Raw genomic sequence first — 25,186 nt, forward strand, 5'->3', positions numbered from 1 at the left:
GAGACAAAAAACAAGGTTACGGGAACAATTGCAGTCAGTATCTCTAGACAGTCCACCATGCCTAGCTGCCTACTTTCTATAAATTTCTATATATTGTAAAAAAAACATTTCGTTATGCTTTATGGACATTTAGAAATAGTAAAGCCATAGAAGTTGCATTCTGTAAAAATCCTATCCATGGTTACAAAGCTAGGGTCGTGACCAATGAGGGCCAATACAACCCGTGGGCACACAGATTCTGGACATCGATTATATGAAGGGTAAAAAACACACGGCAATTCCTGCACCGATGACCAATCTAATCAGTGAACAGTGTTTGAACAAGCAATATGCCGGAACCAAGTCTTCTCTGGAGACCAACACAAGTCACCAGCAGGCACTACAAAATTCAAACCATTCCCCCGCAAAATGTGCTCTCTCCAAGACTAATATGAACCTGTGAAGCAGATCGATACCAAAGCCACAAACTACATGGCTTTGACCTTGCACCTACATTCTCTTCGAGGCTTCCACGACAGGAGAAACCTAAGTGATGTATCTTTCTTGTTGCTCCTGCAGCAGGCGAGCCGAGGATTTGGCATCCAAATAGAGCCCGCTAACTTCCTCGAGATCAGCCTGATAGAGATCATATATAAGCTCAGAGATCATAAGCTTGCGAGAACAAGAATAAGAATCAGCTAGGAATGAAAGCTCGGTACATATACCTTGCAGATCTTTTCTCTTCCATTAGTCTTTGCAACCACGCTGGCAGGTGATAGCAACTGAATAGCATGTCTGCAAAGAGAATAAGATCTGTTACCATCATTTCTTACTAGTTATGGAGGGGGAGGGAAGGAGAAATCGGCTTGCAGTATCGAACACTACAGTGAGATCTATTCTAAGAGTAACGCAAACCATTACACATCATAGATCAGGTCAACAAGATACGTGCCTAACCTCCAAGGGCTTGTGTCTTTTGAACTCATATTTGAAAACTATTTGAACTCATATTTGAAAACTAATCCATCAAATGCGTGGAAAATACCAAAGAATACAAAAATCTAACCTCAAAGATGTCTGCTGTCCGATCTCGCCTAAATAAGCAAGACTTTCTTCATCAATATCAATCTCTTCCACTTGTGCTCGGATAGCCAATATCTGTAAAGGGCAACAAACAAAGATTAGCGAAAATTCTGGACAGGAAAAAAACAGATAGAAATCATGCCCAAAATAAGTAAGAACCTGTATCATCTCAGTAGGGCCATATGTTTCTGTCCGAATAATCACCAACCTATCTAGAAGATCCACTGGTATACCATGTGGACTTGTCATATCAGTTCCTCTGGATAAAATCATTACAAGATTCATTAATCAAGTAATTAATAAATCAAGGTGCAACTTAGTAGACAAGTACGGATTTATGCTGGGTATTGAAGTTAGCTGTGGAGTACTCTTGCAAATAAACTGCTTACCTTACATTACATATTCCCCTATTCGTAGCAAGTATCACAATTGGTGACAATGGGCTCTCCAATGCACGGTTAAGATAAGAAAAACATTCAATATCCAACATGTGGACCTGAAAAAAGATATTTGATTAATTGATTTTGAATAACCAGAAGACAGCCAGACACAATCAAGTTCAACAGTTGTGGCACTGCACCATTAGGCGGATAAAATATGTTTAGCAATCAGCAAAATCAAATGCGCTTTCTACTTAATTTTTTTTGTTAGGACAAGACAGGTGGATTTTTCAATCACAAGTACAATAAAATAATACCTCATCAATGAACAAAACACCAGGTACAAGCTCTGCAATTCCTTCATCAATATATCTGTTTACCACCTGTCATCATATAAAATTAAAAATCAGCTGAAAATTCGATACTGCCTAAAAAATAAAAAAAAATGTTAGTCAAAAAGAAGAAGAAGAAAACCTTATTAATTTCTTGGCGTAGCTTTTCGGTGATTTCAGTCTTTCGTGGTTTCATCATCTGGCCCATAAGGGACAAAATATCTTGGCCACCTTGTGGCTGAGCATTTGCTGCATCAAGGTCATGAAGTGTGACATCCTGCATAAAATGATGAGAAGATTATTTCCTCTTCAGAACAAGAGCATAGAATACATGAAGCCTCCATGTTGAGATGCAAACACAAGCATTAATTTTTATTAAAAATTGCATTAAGAAAAATATCCTCCTTGTGATAATAAACAATCAGGTAATCTAAAAGCAAACTTTCAACTGTTTATTTACTATGTAACAGTAGCAGAAGCAGCAATGATAGAACCAAGTTAATCAGCTCTAAGAGATTCTTGTTGAAAGGACTTGGGCTCATGGCCGATGGTGATGCACATAACCATTGTTTGTTATCCATGTAGATATTATTCTACCAAGGAAGCAACAGTCACTAGCATTGCCCTATAACTTTTCAATATTTGTTGTTCTGGAAATCTGGTGTGCCCATCTTATACTACCTCCCAACTAGCTGATTTGTAAACCACAAAAGCAGCTTCCATTATAGCAGAAAAAAGATGAACAAGGTGGCCAGCAATTTTGCAGGGAAAGTACAAGAAACTTTTTGTAGCTAAAATTGATTGTAGCAAGCTATCATCAACATATCAACTTGCAATACTGTATTCTTATAGCTTTTCACCAACATATTGTGAAGGAAATTAGTCAACAATTTGTGATAGAAATTATCGGTCAAAGTTGCATCTTGAGGAGTATACTGTTCCAATAATGGAAAGATTTGCTTCAATCATGATAACATTCACTAACGAAGGGTACTGCATGAAAAAGATCACTGCAGAAAATAATGAAATGTTATGATTAAGATAGCATCAGAATGATACCTGCACTATTTCCTTTTTCTTATGGACTTCACCTTTGGGGATAGGAACATACTCTTCAGCTTCAAGATCATATTCTGTAGCAAAAGAATCACATCTACCAACTCTTTTCACTGCTCCACTATTTGCTTCGATGTATATAACATCACCCACTGCCACCTATATCCATATGCAGACAATGAGTAACCTAAAGCAACAAATGAAGATAGCAGAATAGATACAGTAACCCAAAAAGCAAATATAGTGCATCTTCTCAATGTTTAAGGAGCTACTCAGCACCAGGACATCTGACAGTGAGTTAGCATAAAATTTTCCCAGAGTAAATTATCAATAGTCCTAGAAGATTTAAAATGTTTGTCAAGACATTATTTCGAGTACGAAACAATTAGACTGCCTATTGTTATTGAAGAGTAAAAACTTAATCCAAAAGTCCACCACCAGCAGGATAGGTAAGGAAGTAGGAAGTTACCTTTTCCTTGATCAAAGCATCATAAATTGAGGGATCTAACTTCAGTTGCTTAGTCCCTTTAACAGTCTTTAGGCCAATGATTACATGGCTAATGCTTTTCGCATATCCACCAGTTGTACTCTCAGCCTCTTCTGGGGAAAGTTCAGTAACCTAGGAACAGAGCAACATTGGTAAATCTATTATAGAAGCAAGAAGTCAACATCAGCTATCAAAGCGATTATGGAAACTGTTGATAAATGAAGGAAACCACTAATCTAATTATAGCCTAGTATCCATTTAACGTTTAACTTGGGTATGGGCATATATGCATTGCTTACCTCTCCTTCGTAGACCTCTTTGTTTTCCTTTATACGCAAACCTATAGCTCTACGGAAATTCTCCATCAGCACCTCAGTTTTCTTGACCTCTGAGGAGTACACTTCTGATCCTACCATAGGACAGAAAGGGACCTGTATTGTAGTGACAGGGGAAGGAAACATTAGATTACGACATAAGCTCTACAGTAAATTCAGCAAGCATTACACCTTAGCAACATCAATAACGTTTACAGACAAACCAATTCAGCTAGTTGAACAAAAATGACATTAATTAAGTATGCTAAAATACCTCAAGATCCCTATGAACTAGCTAAACAGTTTTTTTGTTGTGCCCATCCAGAGCTTCTTGTTCACCAAATAGGGTAATAATCTATAATAAACAGGGTAATTAACTGAAGACAGCCCACAGTTATCAGAACCTATCCTCATCTCCACAACCATGGTCCAATACAGGAATTGAGTAGACGAAAATCTGATACAGTCAGTCATCAATATAGAAAACTAGTAGATTAAATTTGGCCCTCTTTCTTACAAATGTGCAGACCACAATCCATATATTGTTACAGTGGCAGGATATTGGTATGGGACATTATGACCCACAACAAAGCCAAAGGGGAAGTAATAAACCCTAGCTTTACCACCACAATGAACAGCTGATATGTGTGAAACAAAGGAGCAACTGGGCGCACGGACCTTGCTGCCGAGCTCCTGCGCTATGCCGAGCGCTAGCGCCGTCTTGCCCGTGGCGGGCGGGCCCGCAAGGAGCAGCGCGCGGCCGGCCATCTTCTTCTGGCGAATCATGTCGACCGACAGCCCGGCCGCCTCGCGCGCCGCCGCCTGGCCCACGAACCCCGCCGCCAACGGAATCGCCATCCCATTGGCCTGCTCCGCTCCCACAATAAGAAAACCAGGAAAAAAAACAGTGAGGAGTACGCAAACACACAGAAGAGCTAAAACCCTAGAAAACCCAGAGGGGGAAGGAGGAGGAGCGGGCAGCTACGTCGAGGCCGAGGCCCTTGATGTGGGTGTGGGTGGCGATGCGCTCCTTCTTCGAGGTCGACTGCACCTCCTCGATCCTCATCGCCGCTACCGCCCCTCGCCGCCGCCGCCGGTTATGCGCTCTCTGTTTTCTCTAGAGCTGCTCCCCCGCCGCAACAAAATTGAGCTGGGAGCGGAAGCGGGGACGCTAGGTACCCTACGCTAATTTTTAATTCACGTACATACGCATACCACGCGTACCGACGCTAGGTACAAACGGGGGTGTTTAGATACCCAAACTCCTGAATTTGGCACTATTAAAAAAGAAGATCTTCCGTCACATCAAATTTACGGTACATGCATGGAGTACTAAATGTTGACGAAATCAAAAACTAATTGCTCAGTTTGATTGTACTTTGCGAGACGAACGTTTTGATCCTAATTAGTCAATGTTTAGACAATTATTACAAAATACAAACGAAACGTTACAGCGCGCTACGGTGCGCAACGGTAAATTCGGCGTCGCCGAATCGGGCGAACTAAACATGGCCCGGGTCAAGTTCTTAACCCGTTAGCTCCGCTAACCGGGCCCGGCTGCCTCCTGCGTTCATGGGAGGAGGGACTAATAGGGAGTAGGAAAAACTCTCTCTATATTTATATCTAATAATGGCCCGTTCGCTGGTCTTAAACGGGCTGAAAAAACTGTTCTGGCTGAATTGTTATGAGAGAAAAACATTGTTCCGGCTAAAAAAAACGAACAAACTGAATATGAGGTAAGCCGAACAGGGCCAATAAAGAGGTAAAATTTCTGACTATTTTTTTCGTCCATCTATTTTTTATCCTTCTCCTTCTAACTACCGAATAATAGAGAGTTTCTTCCGTTCGGACTTATATATATACAACCCGTGCTCATATGAGTTAGAATAGCTCTTGTCTAACGCGATACGGAGTCGGATTTCAAAATGTATTACGTTGTGTATGATCTATGTTTAACCAAAGAGTCCATACTCCTACGCAAAAAAAAAAATCCAAACCCCATACGATTACTATATAGAGTAAATCTGGCTTTTTTCTTTTTCTATTCCATCATCTGTTCGGCCTTTTTTTTTTACTATCTCCGATCAGTTACTGTGTCTGATCCGTTTTTCATTTTTGTATTCGTTCCACTTCTTTTCCTGATTTCCTCTTTTTGTTTTTTTCTTCTTCTTTTTCCTTTTTTTTCCTATTCTGGACTATCAAGTCCGTTCATGCCCTTTCCCAATTCTCTCATAATTTTTCTTATAAACATAAAAAAATTTAAACACAGTATTATGGGTCTTTGGATCCTTCATCCTTCCCTAATCCTTAATAATCAAATATTCCTACTAATAAATTATTGATGTAATTTGATTAAGAATAAAAATTATTCTTATTATAACCTAGATTAGATAATGGTCTAATTAATTAAATCATGAATAGAAATCTTGGGTAATTTATTGTCCAATCTAACCGGGAAGCGGCAGCGGGGGTTGTGCCTCCAGCAGATTTGACGCCGCGGGAGGTGTTGGTGGCCGGAGAGCGAGGCGGCCACGACAACCTGTTAGGGTGGGGAGGCGAGCGGAGAAGGTGCAGGTGCGGGCTGCCTACAGGGATTCCTCTTTTCCACTGAACTTCCCCGCTCATTCATGAATAATTAAGAATTTTTGTATATTTCTACTGATTTTGCAGGACATAAGGAATTTGCTAATTTGGCTGGCATTATTCTAAATTGCACTTTTATAGACGGTCAATGTCCTAATGTAATTATTGCTTCATTGCCGATGGATTAAATGGAAAATATACATATTACTAGCTAAGTAGAGATACAAGTTTTTTCTCAAAAAAAAAGATACAAGTTTTCATTTCCTCCTGTTGCAACGCACGAGTATGTTTGCTAGTATATATAAAAAACCGATATTATTTTTGATATTATTTTAAATATTTAAATTCGAAATTATGACAAAAGAAATTCTGTTTCGATCAGTTCTCTTTGACTCGGTTACCGATTTATTTATGATGACAAAAAAACTGATTATTATTTTCTCAGTTTCAATCGAATTTTGTTAAAAAGCTTTCGTGATCTTACTCGGTTATTCCAGGCTGAGTGCGAGGAGCTTGGGCAACTTTGAATTTTAAGGTCACACAAGGCTCCTCCCCTAACGCCGTGCTTGAGCGGATTAGAAAGAGTATGAACAGCTACTTCCACAGAATACTTCCTTCAAGAAATTCATTCGCTATCTTTACATTGCTGTATATCATATTATCGGTCACTGTAGCTCAGATTTTAGTTATGCCAGCAGCCTAGCTCCGGATGGCAACGGGGATGAACCCGTCGGCTGCCGGAACGTTCTTTTGCCGCTAGGTAGAATTCATCCCTGTCCCCGTCTGTGTCTCGGGTATAGATTCTTGTCTGTCTCGGGTATAGATTCTTGTCTATCCTCATATTCATCGGGCATCGGTCGGGTAACAGATACCTAACGGGTACTGCATACCCAATAAACAAGGACACTTGGGGTCGCAGTTTTGCAATCGAAGACGTTTCTTCTTCACCCGGCTATAAGTATCAAAGTCTCAGAGATGCAAGGAGAAAGAACGAGGTTGCGAGGAGGACGAGCAAAGGTGACAGAGAGACCGAACTGAGGAAGCGAGGGGCACGAGCGCTCGTGAGGCAGGCGTGCTTGTGCTGCCGACGGAGATGGTGAGAAAAAATTGAACTATGGTTCCTAGAACACACAAACTATATATATAATTGTTCAGATTTGGGTCAAAATACATATGTTGAGCTTCTTTGGGCCTAATACTTGCATGACAGCTCAAATAGTCAGGCTTCCCAACGGGTAACGGGGATGGGTAAACAGGGAACGTTCCCGTACCCACTATACCCGTCGGGGATGGATTCTTGCCCATTTAGATGCCCGCGGATAAAGATACGATCCAATCCCCATCCCCTAATGGATCAAATACCCGTCGGGTATCGGGTATCTGGGGCCCGTTGCCATCTTTAAGCCTAGCTCACCTTTTCAATTATGCACCAGCATGTTCTTAACAGAAACTTGCAATAACGTTGGCACATGAAGCAAGGACACACCACTTGCCTGCACCCTCCATGGAAATTTCATTATAAAGCTGCAATGGCCGATGCCACAGCCATAAGATGATGATATCCAAAGGACAATTATGATGTACATTTCCATTGCCTTGCCGTAGTACAACTACATTCTCTCTCGCCCAAAATGGCGAGGAAGCAGTCGCCTCTGTACACCACCAGCAAAAGCTACCGACTCGCCCCAGCCAAGCCAGTCTAGCTCCTAAGTAAACCCTAGGGTTAGTAAGACAAAAAAAAAAGGAACTAAACTTGTCGAGCATCTAGCAATATGCTTTCCATGGCACTATCCCAGCTACCTGGTACCTCAGCTCTTGTTAGAAGCACTCAGATTGGAACCCTCAATTGTCAAGGGTTTCTCCTCCAGGAAAGCATACACTCGCGATCTGAATTTCTGTGCTAGTTCAGCGAGATCATTCGCTATCCGGGTCTGGGGCAACCGGTTCGCAACGTCGATCGTCAAGGTTGCGCATAACTTGCTCCTCGTCAGCACTTCCAAAGTTGGTTTTGAATAGTTAGTGTGTGATGCCAACCGGTTTAGGAGGATAAGAGCTTCTCTCATCACCAAACACCTGCAGAAATAATTTTCACATTAATACTACAACAAATCGCAGACTAAGAGCAATTTGGAGTTTACTCAGCAATATCTCCACATTCATGCTCTGATACAACAAGCTAGGAACGCACAAGACTGGGGTAGCAAAGTTTGATGTACCTTTCTTTTAGTAACTCTTGTGTTTCATATTGCATCTGCGATGCAAGAACTTCCATTATCATCTCCAAAAAACTGGCACCGCGGGCATTCACTGGACCTAAAAGCACCTCATATCCCAATTGGCCACTGGAAGCTATATAAGCTAGCAGAATGATAACAAGCCGGCAAATCTCAATCCCCTGAAAAATATAGTTGTTCAGCTAAGGTAAAGTGAAATAAACAAGTTATGCTGAATCTAAAAAAAGTCTCTAGGTGAAAAAAGTTTTCAGGGAATATCATGCAACGCCTTTTGTTTATCAGCGATAGGTGAAAACCATCACGATGTTCAAACCATGTGGACAGAACAATAGAATCTGGATAAATGTAAATGCAGATTTCCATCCTGAATAACTAAAAGAGATAAGTAGCTTACTAGAGAACAAGTTGCCTCAGAAGTCAAACAATCAGATAAATCCACAAGAACTGAGCTTATGACTTCTTGTGATCTATTGTTTTCACAAGCTTCCGATTCCATCTGTTCGGAGCCATCTTTGCCTCCACTACACAGCAACTTCAACATCACTGGGCCTAACAGAACAGGAATTAGGTTGCAATTGCAAGGATTAAAGGCAGGGAAAGTTACTACATAAGTGTAACATATTTAATATATCTTTGAAACTGAAAACAAAATTATTTTAACGAGGAACCTACATTAAGCCGATCCCACAATAGCTGAACTCAATTCTATATAAGCATATCAAAGGAAAGGTGTGGGACAAATGTCTTTGGTAACAGTTAACACTAAAAACACCAACAAACAAATCATGTTTTTCGATCTAGTCATTAAAAACAGAGGCTCCACTACCGATTCCCCTTATGCTTATGAGGGATGAGAAGTCCCCAAGAACCAGGAAGAAGCGTCATTAAAAAGACCAGGTAGCTAGTCCACAGAATGCACACATTGCAGTGTTCACCTGGCAAGAACAGTTTTTGCATGGTAGCATCTTCAGTTCTAAAGCTAGTGTGAAGAAATCAAACATACAAGCACAAGAACTTACAATTCAGAAGCAAGAAAAGTAGACGCACAGAATGCTTCTTAACAAGCAATCCGTTTTCTTTCTGCAATAGCAGATGTAATCTCGTCATTACAGAAGTAAATCCGAATCTGAAAGTAGCAGCATTATATCATTAACATCCAACATCATAATAAGCAACTAAACAGAGGAAACATAATTCAGATGCTTGCTTACTTATGGCGTTCCTCTTTGGCATCTGTCGACCTTACAATGAGAATCATTATGGATAATGCTGTTGGAGTATGAGAGTATGTGTATTAGGCCCATGAGGCCCATGTATGACCAATATACATTGCTACCCTTCTAGGGTTAGCCCAATAAGGAAATCACAACTCTAGCATGGTATAGAGCCTTCAGAGCCTGGCTTTCCTCCTCCCCTTCCCCAGCCGCCAGGCGTCGCCGGCCGATTTCTTGCCGCCGCCATGGCTGGCCGCCCTCCCCTCCCTCCCCAACCTACTTCCAGGCTTTCCCCTCACCTTCCCTACCCGTCCCTGGGCCCAGCGCGAGGCCGCCGGCCTCCCTCCCGAACGCGATGGGCCCAGCCGCCGCCGCCGCGGTCGCGGAGCGGGCGGGGGCGCGGTTTCCGGCGCGGGCCGCGGGCGGGCGGAGGCGGCGCGGGCCGGCGGGCGGGGTGGCGCCAGCCGCTGCGTGGCGGCGGGCCCCGCTGGTGTGCGGGTGCAGGGCGCGGCGGCCCCGTCGCTTGGGGCGCGGGCGCAGGGCGGCCCCGCCCTGCGGCCGCGGGCGAGGCGGCCCTGCCGCCGCGGGCGCGGGCGCAGGCAGCCTGGCCACTGGCCCTGCCGCCGCGGGCGCGGGCTTGGGCTCTGGACGATGCCGCCGCGTGCTGCGGCAGACAGCCACGCCCTGCCGCTGTAGGGTGCGGGGGGAGAACCTGGAGCCTTTCTTCTTCCCCGCTCCTCCTCCTCTGCCGCCCCCTGCCCCTCTCCAGACGGCAGGGGCCAGCTCCGCTCTCGCCGCTGCTCTCGTGGCTGCACGGGCTGCTGCTGCTGACAGCCAGGCCCGGGTGCGGGCGGCCGCCCTCGCTTTGGAGCGCGAGCGCGACGCGGCTGATGCCCTGGCCCGCCAGATCGCTGAGGCGGAGCAGCTCCTCGTCCTCCCTACATCCTACGACACCGCGGCCACCTCCTCCGGCTCGACGGGTCACCGCGCGTCTCACACCACGGTCATCTGGCACGACCCGGCCGACCCGCACGTCGCTCAGCTCCACTACCAGGCCGGGGGTGTCCAGAACATCCGACTCCTCGTCCCGGTCGTCCTCGAACCTGAGTCGCCCTCTTACGCCCGCTGGAGGGACCTGGTTCTTCTCACCCTCCGCCGCTACGCCCTCGACGACCACGTCCTAGTCGACGCCTCGGTCGCAGTCCAGACCTCATCGTGGCTGCGCCTGGACAGCGTCGTCCTCTCCTGGATCATCGGGACGATCTCCCTGGACCTCCACGACCTCGTCCGCAACTCTGCTGACGCTCGCCGGGCCTGGCTTGCACTCGAGGGCCAGTTTCTGGGCAATGCCGAAGCCCGGGCCCTGCGTCTCGATGCGAGCTTCCGCACCTTCGTCCAGGGTGACCTCTCCGTTGGCGACTTCTGCCGGCGCATGAAGAGCATGGCGGACTCCCTCGGCGACCTTGGCTGGCCCGTGGAGGACCGCATCCTGGTCCTCAATGTCCTCCGCGGGCTCAGTGACCGCTACGCCCACCTCCGGACGTGGATCACCCGGCAGAGGCCCTTTCCCTCCTTCCTGCAGGTCCGCGACGACCTTGTCATGGAGGAGCTCACTCAGGGCGTCCAGCCAGGGTCCACCTCCACGCCAGGGTCCTCGTCTTCCTCGACTGCCCTGGCCGCTACTCCTCCGGCGCGTTCCCTCGCTCCACCGCCGTCGTCGCTTCTTGGTTCTCCTCCCCCCGGGCCGGGCGGGGGTGGAGGGGGCCGTGGCGGCCGCCGTCGCCGTGGAGGGGGACGTGGGGGCCGCGGAAGCCACCACACACCGGTGCAGTCGCCCTCCGGAGCCCCTACGCCCGCGACTCCACGGGGTGCACCCTCGCCCTCCTTCCACAACCCGTGGTCGGGGCGCATCTACATGTGGCCCTTCCCGGCTCCAGGCGGAGAGCCTCGCCCACCAGCAGCCTTGCTCACTGGAGCTCCTCCAGGGTTTCACTGCCCATCTTCGTGGGTGCCACCTCCCGACATCTTGCCCGGGCCTGTCGGTTGGAACCCGGCGGCCTTGGCCAGATCCTTCAGCACCATGGCCCTGACACCGCCTGCTGGTACCGACTGGATTGCCGATTCGGGTGCCACTTACCACACTACTCCAGACCCTGGTATACTCTCTTCTATTCACCCTCCTTCTTCCTCTCATCCTTCGTCCATCATGGTCGCGAATGGTTCATGTATTCCAGTTACGTCCGTGGGGGCCGCCGGCACTCATGGTTCCTTTCGTCTTCCTGACATTCTTGTTGCACCCTCTATGGTTCACAACCTTCTTTCTATTCGTCGTTTTACAGCTGACAATTCTTGTTCTGTTGAATTTGACTCTTCTGGTCTTACTGTGAAGGATTTGGCTTCCCGGCGTCCTCTTCTCCGATGTGACAGCACGGGACCCCTTTACACCCTTCGGTTTCCGGCGTCTGCTTCCTCTTCGTCGCCGTCTACTTTGTCAGCTGCCTTCGCCGCCACTCCTTCTTCCACCACTTGGCACCGTCGCCTTGGCCATCCTGGACGTGATGCTCTGACGCAGCTTAGTCGCAGTTCCGACATTGGTTGTACTCGGGCTCACGATGAGCACTTGTGTCATGCGTGCCAGCTGGGCCGTCATGTTCGTCTCCCTTTTTGTTCTTCTTCTTCACATGCTACGCATGTGTTTGATCTTGTACACTGCGACCTATGGACATCTCCTGTCATCAGCATTTCTGGGTATAAATACTATCTTGTGGTGGTTGACGATTTCTCGCATTATTCGTGGACTTTCCCTTTGCGTGCGAAGTCGGATACTTTCACCACTCTTCTCCACTTTTTCGCCTGGGTGTCTACTCAGTTCGGCCTCACCATCAAGGCCGTCCAGTGTGACAATGGCCGTGAGTTCGATAACGGCACCTCCCGTGCCTTCTTCCTCTCTCACGGTGTCCAGCTGCGCATGTCTTGCCCGTATACCTCCTCCCAGAACGGCAAGGCCGAGCGCATGATTCGCACCACGAACGACACCATGCGCACCCTTCTGCTCCAGGCGTCGCTACCTGCTCGCTTCTGGGCAGAGAGTCTGCACACCTCCACCTATCTCCTTAACCGCCTTCCTTCCGCTGCCTGCCCGGCTCCCACACCACACCACGCTCTCTTCGGTACCCCTCCTCGGTATGACCACCTTCGTGTCTTCGGGTGTGCGTGTTACCCTAACACCACTGCCACCGCTCCCCACAAGCTGGCTCCCCGTTCCACTCTGTGTGTCTTCCTTGGGTACTCCCCGGATCATAAGGGGTACCGGTGCTTTGACCTCACCTCCCGTCGGGTCATCATCTCTCGCCATGTGGTGTTTGATGAGTCTGTCTTCCCCTTCACCACCACCACCCCATCTCCCACCCCCGATCCGGACCCCTTCTCTTTGTTTCCCACTGACACGGTGGTCCAGCCACTTTTACCGCTGTCTCCTGCAGGTACTGCTTCCCCGTGCCCCTCGCCGGGCCCGTGCCCCCGCTCGCCACCCACCAGTGACGCCCCTGGCCCTGCGCCCTGCCCGGGTCCGGAGGCGTCGCCCTCCGGAGCTGCTCCTACCCCTACGTCCGCAGCGGGTACGGGGACGCTGCCTGTCGCACCTCCTGCGCGTTTCGCCCAGCCGGTGCACGTCTACCGGCGCCGTGTGCCGGCGGCACCGCTGCCTCCGGCATCACCGGGGTCCCCTTCTCCACTGGTGACGCCTACACCACCGGTGGCCCCTTCTCCGCCGGCGACCCCTACACCGCCGCCGCCGCCTCAGGCTGCCCGTGTCGTGTCGCCGGTGTACCACCCGCAACTCCTTCACCGACACCCGCGGCATGTTCACCCTATGGTGACGCGACACGCGGCTGGAACCCTGCGGCCCCGGGCTCTCGCGACGATGCCCGACGACCCGCAGATCTCTCCTGTTCCCTCTTCCGTTCGCGACGCCTTGTCGGACCCTCATTGGCGCCGCGCGATGGAAGAGGAGTACGCGGCTCTCCTCGCCAACCAGACATGGGATCTGGTGCCCCGTCCACCCGGATCCAACGTCGTCACCGGGAAGTGGATCTGGACACACAAGCGGCGGGCTGATGGTTCCCTTGAGAGGTACAAGGCTCGCTGGGTTCTCCGGGGTTTCACACAGCGCCCTGGAGTCGATTATGATGAGACTTTCAGCCCCGTGGTGAAGCCGGCCACCGTACGCACAGTGCTCTCCCTGGCTCTCAGTCGCTCTTGGCCCGTGCATCAGCTGGACGTCAAAAATGCCTTTCTCCACGGGACTCTCACCGAGACGGTCTACTGCAGCCAGCCAGCGGGGTTTGTTGACTCTTCTCGTCCGGCCATGGTCTGCCGGCTCAACAAGTCTCTCTACGGGCTCAAGCAGGCCCCCCGGGCGTGGTATTCTCGGTTTGCTGCTTTCCTGCTGACACTGGGGTTTGTGGAGGCCAAGTCAGATACGTCCCTGTTTATCTATCACCATGGAGCTGAGACTGCCTATCTGCTGCTCTACGTTGATGATATTGTCCTCACAGCCTCCAGTCCGTCCTTACTCAGCCGTGTCATCGCCTCTCTTCAGCAGGAGTTTGCTATGAAGGATCTTGGTGTGCTCCACCACTTCCTCGGGGTCACTGTTGAGCCTCGCCCCACCGGCCTTCTCCTTCACCAGCGGCAGTACACTCTTGATATCCTGGAGCGTGCTGGGATGACTAACTGCAAGCCCTGCTCTACTCCAGTTGACACACAGGGCAAGCTGTCCGAGGCCGTGGGAACCGCCGTGGCAGACCCCACTGCTTACCGGAGTCTGGCAGGTGCCCTTCAGTACCTCACCTTCACCAGGCCAGACATCACCTATGCAGTACAGCAGATATGCCTTCACATGCATGATCCCCGAGAGCCTCACCTCACTGCGCTCAAGCGCCTCCTCCGCTACCTCCGCGGCACTGTCGACCACGGCTTACTCCTTCAGCGGTCTTCCTCCACCGAGCTCGTCGTCTACACTGACGCCGACTGGGCCGGGTGTCCGGACACTCGGCGCTCTACCTCCGGCTACGCTGTCTTTCTGGGCGGCAACCTGGTGTCCTGGTCGTCCAAGCGCCAGCCGGTGGTCTCCCGATCCAGTGCCGAGGCGGAGTACCGAGCTGTCGCTAACGGCGTGGCTGAGGCCTCCTGGCTCCGACAGCTCCTTGCCGAGCTCCACAGCCCTCTCTCCCGGAGCACGTTGGTCTACTGCGACAACGTCAGTGCGGTGTACCTCTCCACCAACCCTGTGCAGCACCAACGGACCAAGCATGTGGAGATCGACCTACACTTTGTCCGTGATCGGGTTGCCATCGGCGATGTTCGGGTCCTCCACGTCCCGACCACCTCCCAGTTTGCCGACATCTTCACCAAGGGCCTCCCGTCATCGACCTTCACCGAGTTTCGCTCCAGCCTCAACATCATTGGTGGCTAGTTGCGTCTGTGGGGGGGGATCGTGTGATCGTGTGTGCTTCTTTTCATGTCCAGTCTGTAACTCCGCTGCGCCGGTAGCTCAGACTGCGGGGGGGTGTTGGAGTATGAGAGTATGTGTATTAGGCCCATGAGGCCCATGTATGACCAATATACATTGCTACCCTTCTAGGGTTAGCCCAATAAGGAAATCACAACTCTAGCAAATGCATCAGTACGAATTGTCTCTTCTGAGTACTTGACGCCAATTTGAAGCATTGCAGTGAAAAGGGAACTCCATGAAGTAAAAGGAAGAAACATATAATGCTGTCTCAATGAATCTTTTGCATCCAATGGACTCAGCAAGGTGGAACAGTCTTTGTGGTTGTTCTCCATGTGTATGTTAACATATGGTTCAACAGAAACGTTGTTCCTGAGGGTACACTGAGAAAAATCAAATTAAAGTTCATAAGCATGGGAACCTACAATAGTAATAAACAAGGAAAAAAGGAGAACATTATGCAAGCCACCCTTGAGTAGAAACATTTCCAACATTAAAAAAAATCTAACCAGTTTATTTCATTTAGAAACCACGTCACCATTTAACTCTAAGAAAATTTAAAAACCGAAGCAGAAAGGAAAACATAGTTTACAGATCAAGAAAGAATGGCATCCCAAAACGTGTCGAGTGAAGCAATACTGATCACTTTACAGCTTAGATCTAGGGAAATATTCCAGGTCAAATTTTGAATTAGAGAAAAAACATGAATATTATCAGTTAATTACTGTTTGAGTTCAGTGCTAAACCTAAGCACCATATTTACTTCAACTGTGAAATGCAGTTGCTGTCTACTAGTAAAAATGTATTCCATGCACGAGTAAAGCATACCTTCCACTAGACTTCACTCCATGATGCAGTAAGTGCTGTAAAACTCTGAGCAATACCCTCAAAGTTCTACCAACTATAGCAGCCTGAAATACAGAGGTAAAAATGAATAGCATGTCCAACAAAGCAAAAATACAGTGTTACTCAGTCCAACATCACAATCCACAAGAAAAGTGGAAAGACTGACATGCATATATAGCAAAACCATTACAACAATGTAGCAAATAAAATTAAGTGTATTCATTAATCATTATTGTTTCAACTCTATAGCAATAGTATATATCTGATGGGGTGACGCTATGAGAACTCAAACAAAAGCCGCAAAGTGATGAGTGAATGTACTATTGATGTTTCAACAGGGACGGTTGAACCAGTTTTGCTAGCATTTTCCCAAGTCTGCATCAATTAACTGCTCGCTCTTTTATCATTCACAAAGAAATAGACCTAAAATGTACAGCATTGCTTCATGCTCACTACAGATAGTGTCGGGTTCATAAACCCAGGGTCCCTCGTAGACCGGCTTCCACGCCAGGGCTCAGCCCAGGAGGACAACTTCTTTTCTTCTAGACCGGCCCGAGAGTCTAAATTCGACAGATCAGAGCACTCGCTTTGGACCCTGGCCGCCCTCGGCCCATCTCACAGACCGGAGCACTCGCTTCGGACCCTGGCCGCCCTCGGCCCATCTTACAGACCGGAGCACTCGCTTCAGGCCCTGGCCGCCTTCGGCCCATCTTTCCGACCGGAGCACTAGCTCAGGCTCAGGCCAACTCCGAAACGGCCTCTCCGATCGGAGCGCTAGCGTCGGGTCCCAGCTGCCTTCGCACGGCCTCCGCTCGGAAAGCCTGACCCAAGGACCGCCTGCGACTCCGACCCCGCGACCGGGCTCGTGGGAAGCCTGCTCACCGCTCTTCTCCGACCGGCGCACTAAGAGCCGACTGGAGCCATCCGACCAGAGGCTCTCCGTTCGGAAGGAACCAGAAGACGTGCGGAAAAAGGCAAGGCATGGCTCACAAGTCAAAACCACTATACCAGGGACCATACCCTGCGCGAAACAGTGCTCTGCAGCCACCCTGACACAAAGTATTATAGGGGCCGCTAGAAACTCCCATATGGTAAGCCCCCCGCGTGTCTCGAGACATCGATCGCAGTATGGGCACCATGATTTGCCATACCGGGTGAACATAGCACGGCTCCTCACATGCCACTAGGCATCAAGAAGTATTTGCAGGTACCGGCGTCCATCCTTCCTGAAGAAGATAGCTCGACCCCCCGTGCACATCTGACATCTTACAGCGACATCGACAGTATTGGGGGGCGTCAACCATTATCCAGTTCACATCACCGTAGGCAGCAAGGCTTAGAAATATCTGTAATCTCCCCTCTCACCTGTAAAGCCATCTCCTTCATCTATAAAAGGGGATGCGCTCCCTCCAACGAGGGGGGATCGACTTCTTCAAACTCAGACTCACTAGATCGACATCAACAATCACAACCGCAGGACCACCCAGTTCCGACCGCGACCCTTCCGGTCGGAGTCAACCGAACCTCTTGTACACCCCCTCCTCTCTCTCTTGTTTGTAACCCCACTACAGACTTCGAGCACCTGGGCTCGGGAATAAAGTCATCGACCGACCCACACTGGACGTAGGGCACGTTGCCTGAACCAGTACAAATCCCGTGTCATCGAGTGCTAGGCCACCTCCGATCACAACGTACAGCAAAACTACAAATATTTACTAAGTTGGTCACATTCTGCACTGACAGTTGGCGCCGTCCGTGGGGAGGACGTTGTACGTTCAACACTTTTTTGGTAATCGGATAGCCCATTTCTCCGCCACCCCCGCCGTGGCGGGTTCGGGCGATACGATTCGCTTCGGCACGATGGAATTTCCCGCACTCTCGCTCGTCGGGATGCGGGTTCCACCTGTTTTCGAGCCTTCCCAGGCCTTCCGCTTCGGAAGCCTGGATTTCGCCGCCGACCGGCTCGGCGTACTCCACCTCCACGAGGAGACTCGCAACCCGGCACCCGTCAGAGGGACGTCCTCCATCGACTCCGGGACGCGCGACTCCAACGACTTGGCATCTGAGCTTCATTCCGAGCAAACTATCTGCTCAAACCCTGCTGTGAGTAATATACATGCTGTTATTTACTTACTACGCTCTATCTTCCGTCAAATACCCGGTAGGTTACCGTTGTCCCCGTCGCAGCCGCCATATGGCCGGTTCCCCGGCGACGTGGCGCCTAGCCACCGTCGGTCCCGGGAGTACGCTGTGGCGGACGCCCCGGAACAGCCGCTAGGGGTAACGGAGTCCTTCCGGACCCACGCCCTGCCGGGCCCTCACGCGGAGACCCCCAAGCTCACACGTGAGCACGGGGAGGACCTACGACGACAGTGGCCGCATCAGCCGCCAACTGCACCAACGCGCTCGGCGCACCACATTGCGCCCCGTGCGCATAGACCGGCGAGCGGCGCTCGGGGTCGCTCAAGTCAACCCCAGCGCAACGCCCCGGTTCGGGGGACCGACCCCCCGCAATTCGCTCGGGCCAGTCAGAACGTTGCCGCCATACCTCTATTTCTTTATAATCATTTCATACATCCACACCTGCATTTCATACCATACGCCTGAACCCCTCGGACGGTTAGGGCATGAACCGCCCGGGGGCTCGGGAACTAAGCATCGCACATGCAGCGAGATGCATCAAAACGTTCCGTGATTGCGTCACGAAGCGGCGGTTGCCTCATTCGATATGAGCAACCGAAACAGAGCCAGGGGAGAAAAACCGCAGATGAGCCATGTGCGACCCTCGCCCGGTTTGGCAGACTGGGTCATCTCAACCTTCTCGTTCGATCCTGAACCTCTCGCCAAGCCCACAGAATCTCCATCGAGGGGAGGCCGAAAGGCCACCCAGGTTGGTCTCCGGAACGACCTAGGCATCTGTCGGGTTGCAGGTAAAGGAGTAGTGGAATGTCACAAGAGGGCTATGCCGACCCCGTCGCGAACGACGGACCCGGATTCCACTCGATCACACCCGTTAACAACTCACTGAGCTAGTCTTTCGGGCCCGAGCGATCGGGACAGGAGACGAAACTCAGCCCCTCTGGTTGTGAGGAACCGAGGATGGGGTAAACGCACATAAACTCACATCGACCCCTACGAAGGCCCGACAGGGCTCGGGGGCTCAAGAAAAATGCCAAGGACGGCGACCTCGAACTCGCCAGATCCACAACTTCGACTCGCCCGGTTCCCGGCGCGCACCGACGCCTGGACCCACGAGCTCCGCCTCGTCCGATCTTTAACTAAACTAACAATGTCTTCGTAATGGCTTCAGACGGCTTCGCTGCGCTCCAAAGAAACCCTGGGACCGCGACCCCGAACTCGCGTCGACAGGATCGGCGACATCCGGCTACGGCTCCTGGGACCACGACTCCTAAACTCGTGTAACGGCTTCACCAACTAAAACTAACTCTCTTGATCCACGGCGCGCACCGACGCCTAGGTCTACTCGCAATTTCAACTCGATCCTATCCACGGCATGCACCGACACCATGGTCCGTTCACGACTCCGACTCACCCAACCCCACGGCGCGCAACGACACCGTGGTTAAACAAAAAACCTCCCCCGCTGGCAAACGCAGAAAAACCCCCGAACCGGTTCTGCCCGAACCGCCCGGGGACTCGGGGGCTACACCCGCGGGTGCGCTCGCGCGCACCCACCGACAAAACAAAAATCCCCCGGACGATTCTGCCCAAAATCGCCCAGGGGCTCGAGGGCTCCTGTCGAGTTCATAAACCCGGGGTCCCTCATAGACCGGCTTCCACGCCAGGGCTCGGCCCAGGAGGACAACTTCTTTTCTTCTAGACCGGCCCGGGAGTCTAAATTCAACAGACCAGAGTACTCGCTTCGGACCCTGGCCGCCCTCGGCCCATCTCACAGACCGGAGCACTCGCTTCGGACCCTGGCTGCCCTCGGCCCATCTTACAGACCGGAGCACTCGCTTCAGGCCCTGGCCGCCTTCGGCCCATCTTTCCGACCAGAGCACTAGCTCAGGCTCAGGCCAACTCCGAAACGGCCTCTCCGATCGGAGCGCTAGCGTCGGGTCCCAGCTGCCTTCGCACGGCCTCCGCTCGAAAAGCCTGACCCAAGGATCGCCTGCGACTCCGACCCCGCGACCGGGCTCGTGGGAAGCCTGCTCACCGCTCTTCTCCGACCAGCGCACTAAGAGCCGACTGGAGCCATCCGACCGGGGGCTCTCCGTTCGGAAGGAAACAGAAGACGTGCGGAAAAAGGCAAGGCATGGCTCACAAGTTAAAACCACTATACCAGGGACCATACCCTGCGCGAAACAGTGCTCTGCAGCCACCCTGACACAAAGTATTGTAGGGGCCGCTAGAAACTCCCATATGGTAAGCCCCCCCGCGTGTCTCTGGACATCGATCGCAGTATGGGCTCCATGATTTGCCATACCGGGTGAACATAGCACGGCTCCTCACATGCCACTAGGCATCAAGAAGTATTTGCAGGTACCGGCGTCCATCCTTCCTGAAGAAGATAGCTCGACCCCCCGTGCACATCTGACATCCTACAGCGACATCGACAGTATTGGAGGGCGTCAACCATTATCCAGTTCACATCACCGTAGGCAGCAAGGCTTAGAAATATCTGTACTCTCCCCTCTCACCTGGAAAGCCATCCCCTTCATCTATAAAAGGGGATGCGCTCCCTCCAACGAGGGGGGATCGACTTCTTCAAACTCAGACTCACTAGATCGACATCAACACTCCCAACCGCAGGACCACCCAGTTCTGACCGCGACCCTTCCGGTCGGAGTCAACCGAACCTCTTGTACACCCCCTCCTCTCTCTCTCTCGTTTGTAACCCACTACAGACTTCGAGCACCTGGGCTCGGGAATAAAGTCACCGACCGACCCACACTGGACGTAGGGCACATTGCCTGAACCAGTATAAATCCCGTGTCATCGAGTGCTAGGCCACCTCCGATCACAACGTACAGCAAAACTATAAATATTTACTAAGTTGGTCACATTCTGCACCGACAGATAGGGTTTTAAGATAGTTTTTCTGCAGGTTCCTTCATTCCTTGTTAGTTAAACTACTGGATCTATGATGCCTAAAGTCACCACTTCTCACAATAAGGTGCATGATTAAAATGGAACTTAGTCACAAGTAAATTGCTGTCCATAAGCATTAACATTAGAAACCATCATTTTCCTTTCACCACAGTTACAAAGATTAACATGAAAACCTCAATACCACATCAAATAACTTCTACTGATTTAAGAGTAAATTTCACAAAACTACAATTGTTAGCTATTAGAAAATTGTAGTTCTATAGTATCAAGTGCTAAAATAGTTTATTGTTGTGATACACGTCAAAATAGTTGCAGATCTCTGGGTATTAGATCACAATAGTTGTAGTTCTGTGAAATTTACTCAAATTTTAATGCTAATTAAAAAATAAACGTGAACAGATCATTCCAGTATGTATCAGTATTAACATAATTAGTACAAGATCATACTCTTGTGCCGCTACACCTATACTCCATAGTCCATACCAATAAGGAAGCACACACACATGTTCATCAAGTGCATCTAAGCGATAATAGAAATGGCAAAAAAAAACGATGCTACAAATGAAAGGAAACTCTCAGAGTCTCGGATCTTACATTATCAAAAGCACAGAGATTTAGCAATGCTTCAAGGAAAGTTTGTATTGATATCTTCCCACTATTCATCTGCCAAAAAATGAACAATTAAATTGATCGTTTTAATCAACTTAAATGGCATGATCAAAAGGAAAAATGGAAGGAAATTTTGAATTTTTTTTAAAGATCCTGGCTACTTCAAATGCAGACAATATATGTGGCATTTCATATGTAGATCCTGAATTGAAATGTTCAAGCAATTTAGGACATCTTGTGGCTAAATACAAGTCTTATATCAGTCCCGGTATAAAAAGACAGGTGGAAAGATCAAGAGTAAACTGGAACAGTTGTCTGACATTAAGGCTCAAGTTCAGTCAGAAAATTCGTATGCCCACCATTGAAATGCATGTCAGGGTGAACTGCAACAGGGAAATACAGAAGGCACTTTTTACATGGTACTCACCTTAATGAACATGTCATACACTTGGGAAATAGCTTCATTCATGGAGGAGCTTGGTTCAGAAGAGGGTTCACAGTTGTCTGACAATCTAGTACATTGGAGAAGTGACAAAATTTCTTCTGAACAAGAAACAATGATCTTTGATATCAAATTCCTTCTTGATAAACTGTTAGGTGGCATGCCCCACATTGCACGTAGGTTACTAGAGATACGCTCAACCAATACTTTATTGCACTCAAGATGTTCATTGTCGGATGTTTTATCTGTCTGTACTCCTATTGCCTTAATTTCCTTGCATGTAATGCTCCTTTGTTCAAAATGGGTATTCTCCTACCAACATAACAGAAAATATAATTTACACAGGTTTTGGTACTATATATATGACATAAAAGGATGAAAATAAGCTAGGGGCATTACCTCCAGAAGCACTACTCCGGATGTACTTATTCCTGTTCAAGACAAATCATCGATAAGATTCAAAAAGGAGGGGAGAATAAGAAAGGAAGTGTCAGCTACAAACTGAGCTTAACATCTTACCATTATCAATCATGGTGCGACGCCTCAGTTCCAAGGCCTCAGGCAAATCAGTTTGTTGCCCTTGCTTTAGATACAAATCATCTCGCAAGGAATGGACATCCTTATCTCTGCCATTCATCTTGTCTGTTCGCCTAGTGGATGTCCTAGAAGAACCCCCAGCATGCAAAGCCCCATTTGCAGGGGCGTGAAAGGACTGATCAATATCCACCCCTGCACTGCATACATCTTTGCTGGAGCTGATGAATAAAAAGAAAATGAAAGGGGAAAACAGTGTCAACAGTCTTGGAACTGATGCAGAAAGCAACATATGTGAATCAAGTAATATTTCAAAAACCCCGCCCCCCATAATCCTGCTTCATTCAGAATGAACTAGACATGTTCAATTTCTTCAGATACAGATAGATGACAAGTATGCTAACTCACAGTGAGCATCATGGTGATTGAAATAATGAGTTGCTGAAACCAGTCGTACTTACACATTAGCTTTTCTCAGATTTTGAATCTCCGCTTCTTTAGCTTTGATTTGAAGATCTTTCTTTGTTCTGTCCTTTCTCAGCTCGGTGCATTCATTTTTCTGCAAACAAGATTACAAAGAATCAACACCTGCTTATCATACGAGTTAGCTAAAAACAATCCCAATTAATCGATAAAAAAGAGTTTGTCAGCAGCACCAGTTTAGTAGATCAGACCTCATCTCAATTCAGATTCAAACAAGGTAAAAATGCACAGTTCAAAGGATTCACAGAAATACAGAATACGCCACAGATGATAACACAAGGTACGCACCAATCCATTCATTTGCTTCGAGACACGGTTCAGCTCCCTCTGCGGTGGTTAAGATCAAAAGCATTAGGAACAAAATGCAAATGCATCTACGCCAAGTGAACCGCCACTCCGCTCCAAACACAGAGAAAGAAATCACCTTGAGCCTCTCGAGCTCCCTCGCTTCCCTGTCCCACTTCACGCCCACGCCGGTGCCCACGAAGCGGTGGTCGCCAGCGGAGCCCGACGCCGCGACGATCGCGAGGCTGCCCTCCTCGGGCGCCTGGCGCTGGGAGAGCTCGCGCGAAGGGGAGAAGCCGCGCGCATCCCTGGCGCTGGCGGCGACGGTCGGCGGCGGGAGCGGCGGCCGCTGGGAGAGCTCCCGCGGAGGGGAGGAGAGGAGCCGTGGGGAAGGGTGCGAAGCGGCGGGGAGGTAGGAGGCCGAAGAGGCGGGGAGGTAGGAGACGGGGGTGGCGGCGAAGGGGCCGGGAGCGGGCGCGGGTGTGGGGGTGGGAGTGGGGTTACGGTTGCGGGAGGCGACGGCCTCGTCCGCCGTGCGGATCAGCTCGGCGATGAAGGTTGCGTCCTCCCACTCGTCGTCCAGGCCGCCGTCCATCCCCGCGCTCTCCGGTCCCTACTCGTCTCATCGGCGCTGGAAGCGGCGGCGGCGGTGGCAGTGCGCGTAGTTAGATATGTCCCGCAGCCCGATGGCACGGCCGAAGCACGTTTTTTTTCCCGGCCCAAGCACGTCACGGCCCGATATTGTGCGGGCCCAGGCCGGCATGGTCCGATGCAGAGGGCCGTGCATAAGGCTGGACGAAAAACTCGAACCTCGTTAGTTCGCTCGGCTCGTAGCTGGTTCGGCTCGGCTCGTTAAGATAACGAGCCGAGCCGAGCCGAGCCAAGATTTTAGCTTGTTAGCTATAACGAGCCAACTCGAGCCAGCTCGCGAGCCGCTCGCGAGCTAAACGAGCCAAGCTTCCAGGAAAAAAAGTATCATTTAAGGTAGTTAGATGCATGAATACTATAGTATTTTATTATACTTGTATATATATTAGCGCATATTAATTTTTTTATTCAATTTAAGGTTGTTAGATTCATTTCTTTTATATTATTATTATTCTCAAACTTTAGATAAATGCAAATATTATATTTTGTATATTTTTTATATCTGGCTCGCGAGCTTAACGAGCCAGCTCGAGCTTTTAACGAGCCGAGCCGAGCTGGCTTTCTGGCTCGTTAGGATAACGAGCCGAGCCGAGCTAACTCGTTATCTTAACGAGCCAGAACGAGCCGAGCCTAAACGAGCCGAGCCGGCTCGTTATCCAGCCTTAGCCGTACACCCAGGCACGTGGGCTGACACGACACGACCCGTATTTTCGAGGCCGGCCCGGTAGCGGCCCGATGACCACCCTGGCGGTCTGGCCTGCTAAGAGCCCAAGCCTCCTCCCTGTGCACACTAACCATAACTTGTTTTCACGATCTCACGGTTCCCACCCCCGCGCCGCCCCTCTTTCTCCCGATGCGTTCATGCGCACGCACACCGCACACGCTCCTCTCTCTCCCAAGCCTAACCCTGCCTTTCCCTCTCCTCCCGCTCCACTCTCTATCCTGAATCGCTCATCAGCCTCATCTCCGCGGCGGCGCGACCCCTAGCACCAGCAGGCCAGCACCGCCGGGCGCCTCCCCACGCCCCAGCACCGCCGCACGGCAACCTCCTCGCCGCCCCTCCTCCACGCGACCACGATGGCCGGCCTCGAG

General features: G+C 49.9%; 2 protein-coding genes across 2 annotated transcripts; both read right to left on the reverse strand.

Moving 5' to 3' along the window:
* Positions 1–129: 129 nt before the first annotated feature.
* Positions 130–4,736, reverse strand: LOC136462649 (ruvB-like protein 1). The gene is made up of 12 exons (XM_066461717.1): positions 4,617–4,736; positions 4,310–4,498; positions 3,617–3,748; positions 3,300–3,449; positions 2,834–2,989; positions 1,917–2,051; positions 1,760–1,825; positions 1,452–1,558; positions 1,222–1,321; positions 1,046–1,137; positions 705–774; positions 130–615 (listed from the first exon to the last, which is right to left on the reverse strand). The coding sequence occupies exons 1-12, from the start codon at positions 4,695–4,697 to the stop codon at positions 526–528; spliced, it is 1,368 nt and encodes a 455-aa protein (XP_066317814.1). The 5' UTR covers positions 4,698–4,736; the 3' UTR covers positions 130–525.
* Positions 4,737–7,378: 2,642 nt separating this feature from the next.
* LOC136466580 (protein SENSITIVE TO UV 2-like) lies at positions 7,379–24,054 on the reverse strand. The gene is made up of 14 exons (XM_066465030.1): positions 23,586–24,054; positions 23,450–23,488; positions 23,140–23,237; positions 22,664–22,899; positions 22,544–22,575; positions 22,130–22,456; positions 21,688–21,756; positions 16,003–16,085; positions 15,345–15,546; positions 9,660–9,718; positions 9,468–9,574; positions 8,843–8,997; positions 8,431–8,609; positions 7,379–8,287 (listed from the first exon to the last, which is right to left on the reverse strand). The coding sequence occupies exons 1-14, from the start codon at positions 24,039–24,041 to the stop codon at positions 8,023–8,025; spliced, it is 2,307 nt and encodes a 768-aa protein (XP_066321127.1). The 5' UTR covers positions 24,042–24,054; the 3' UTR covers positions 7,379–8,022.
* Between the last annotated feature and the right edge of the window lie 1,132 nt (positions 24,055–25,186).

This window comes from Miscanthus floridulus, chromosome 7 (assembly GCF_019320115.1).
Source record: "Miscanthus floridulus cultivar M001 chromosome 7, ASM1932011v1, whole genome shotgun sequence".
Taxonomy (NCBI): Eukaryota; Viridiplantae; Streptophyta; class Magnoliopsida; order Poales; family Poaceae; genus Miscanthus; species Miscanthus floridulus.

What these genes read in the sequence shown, in the direction of transcription:
- LOC136462649 (XM_066461717.1), bottom strand. Translation starts at nt 4,697, where the DNA reads ATGAGGATCGAGGAGGTGCAGTCGACCTCGAAGAAGGAGCGCATCGCC. An exon ending in TCAAGGGCCTCGGCCTCGAC is followed by an intron (nt 4,499 to 4,616) that starts GTAGCTGCCCGC and finishes GGAGCGGAGCAG; the next exon opens with GCCAATGGGATGGCGATTCC. An exon ending in AGGGGAATATGTAATGTAAG is followed by an intron (nt 1,322 to 1,451) that starts GTAAGCAGTTTA and finishes GATTTTATCCAG; the next exon opens with AGGAACTGATATGACAAGTC.
- LOC136466580 (XM_066465030.1), bottom strand. Translation starts at nt 24,041, where the DNA reads ATGGACGGCGGCCTGGACGACGAGTGGGAGGACGCAACCTTCATCGCC. An exon ending in CCGGAGTAGTGCTTCTGGAG is followed by an intron (nt 22,457 to 22,543) that starts GTAATGCCCCTA and finishes TTATGTTGGTAG; the next exon opens with GAGAATACCCATTTTGAACA. An exon ending in CTGAGGCAACTTGTTCTCTA is followed by an intron (nt 8,610 to 8,842) that starts GTAAGCTACTTA and finishes TATATTTTTCAG; the next exon opens with GGGATTGAGATTTGCCGGCT.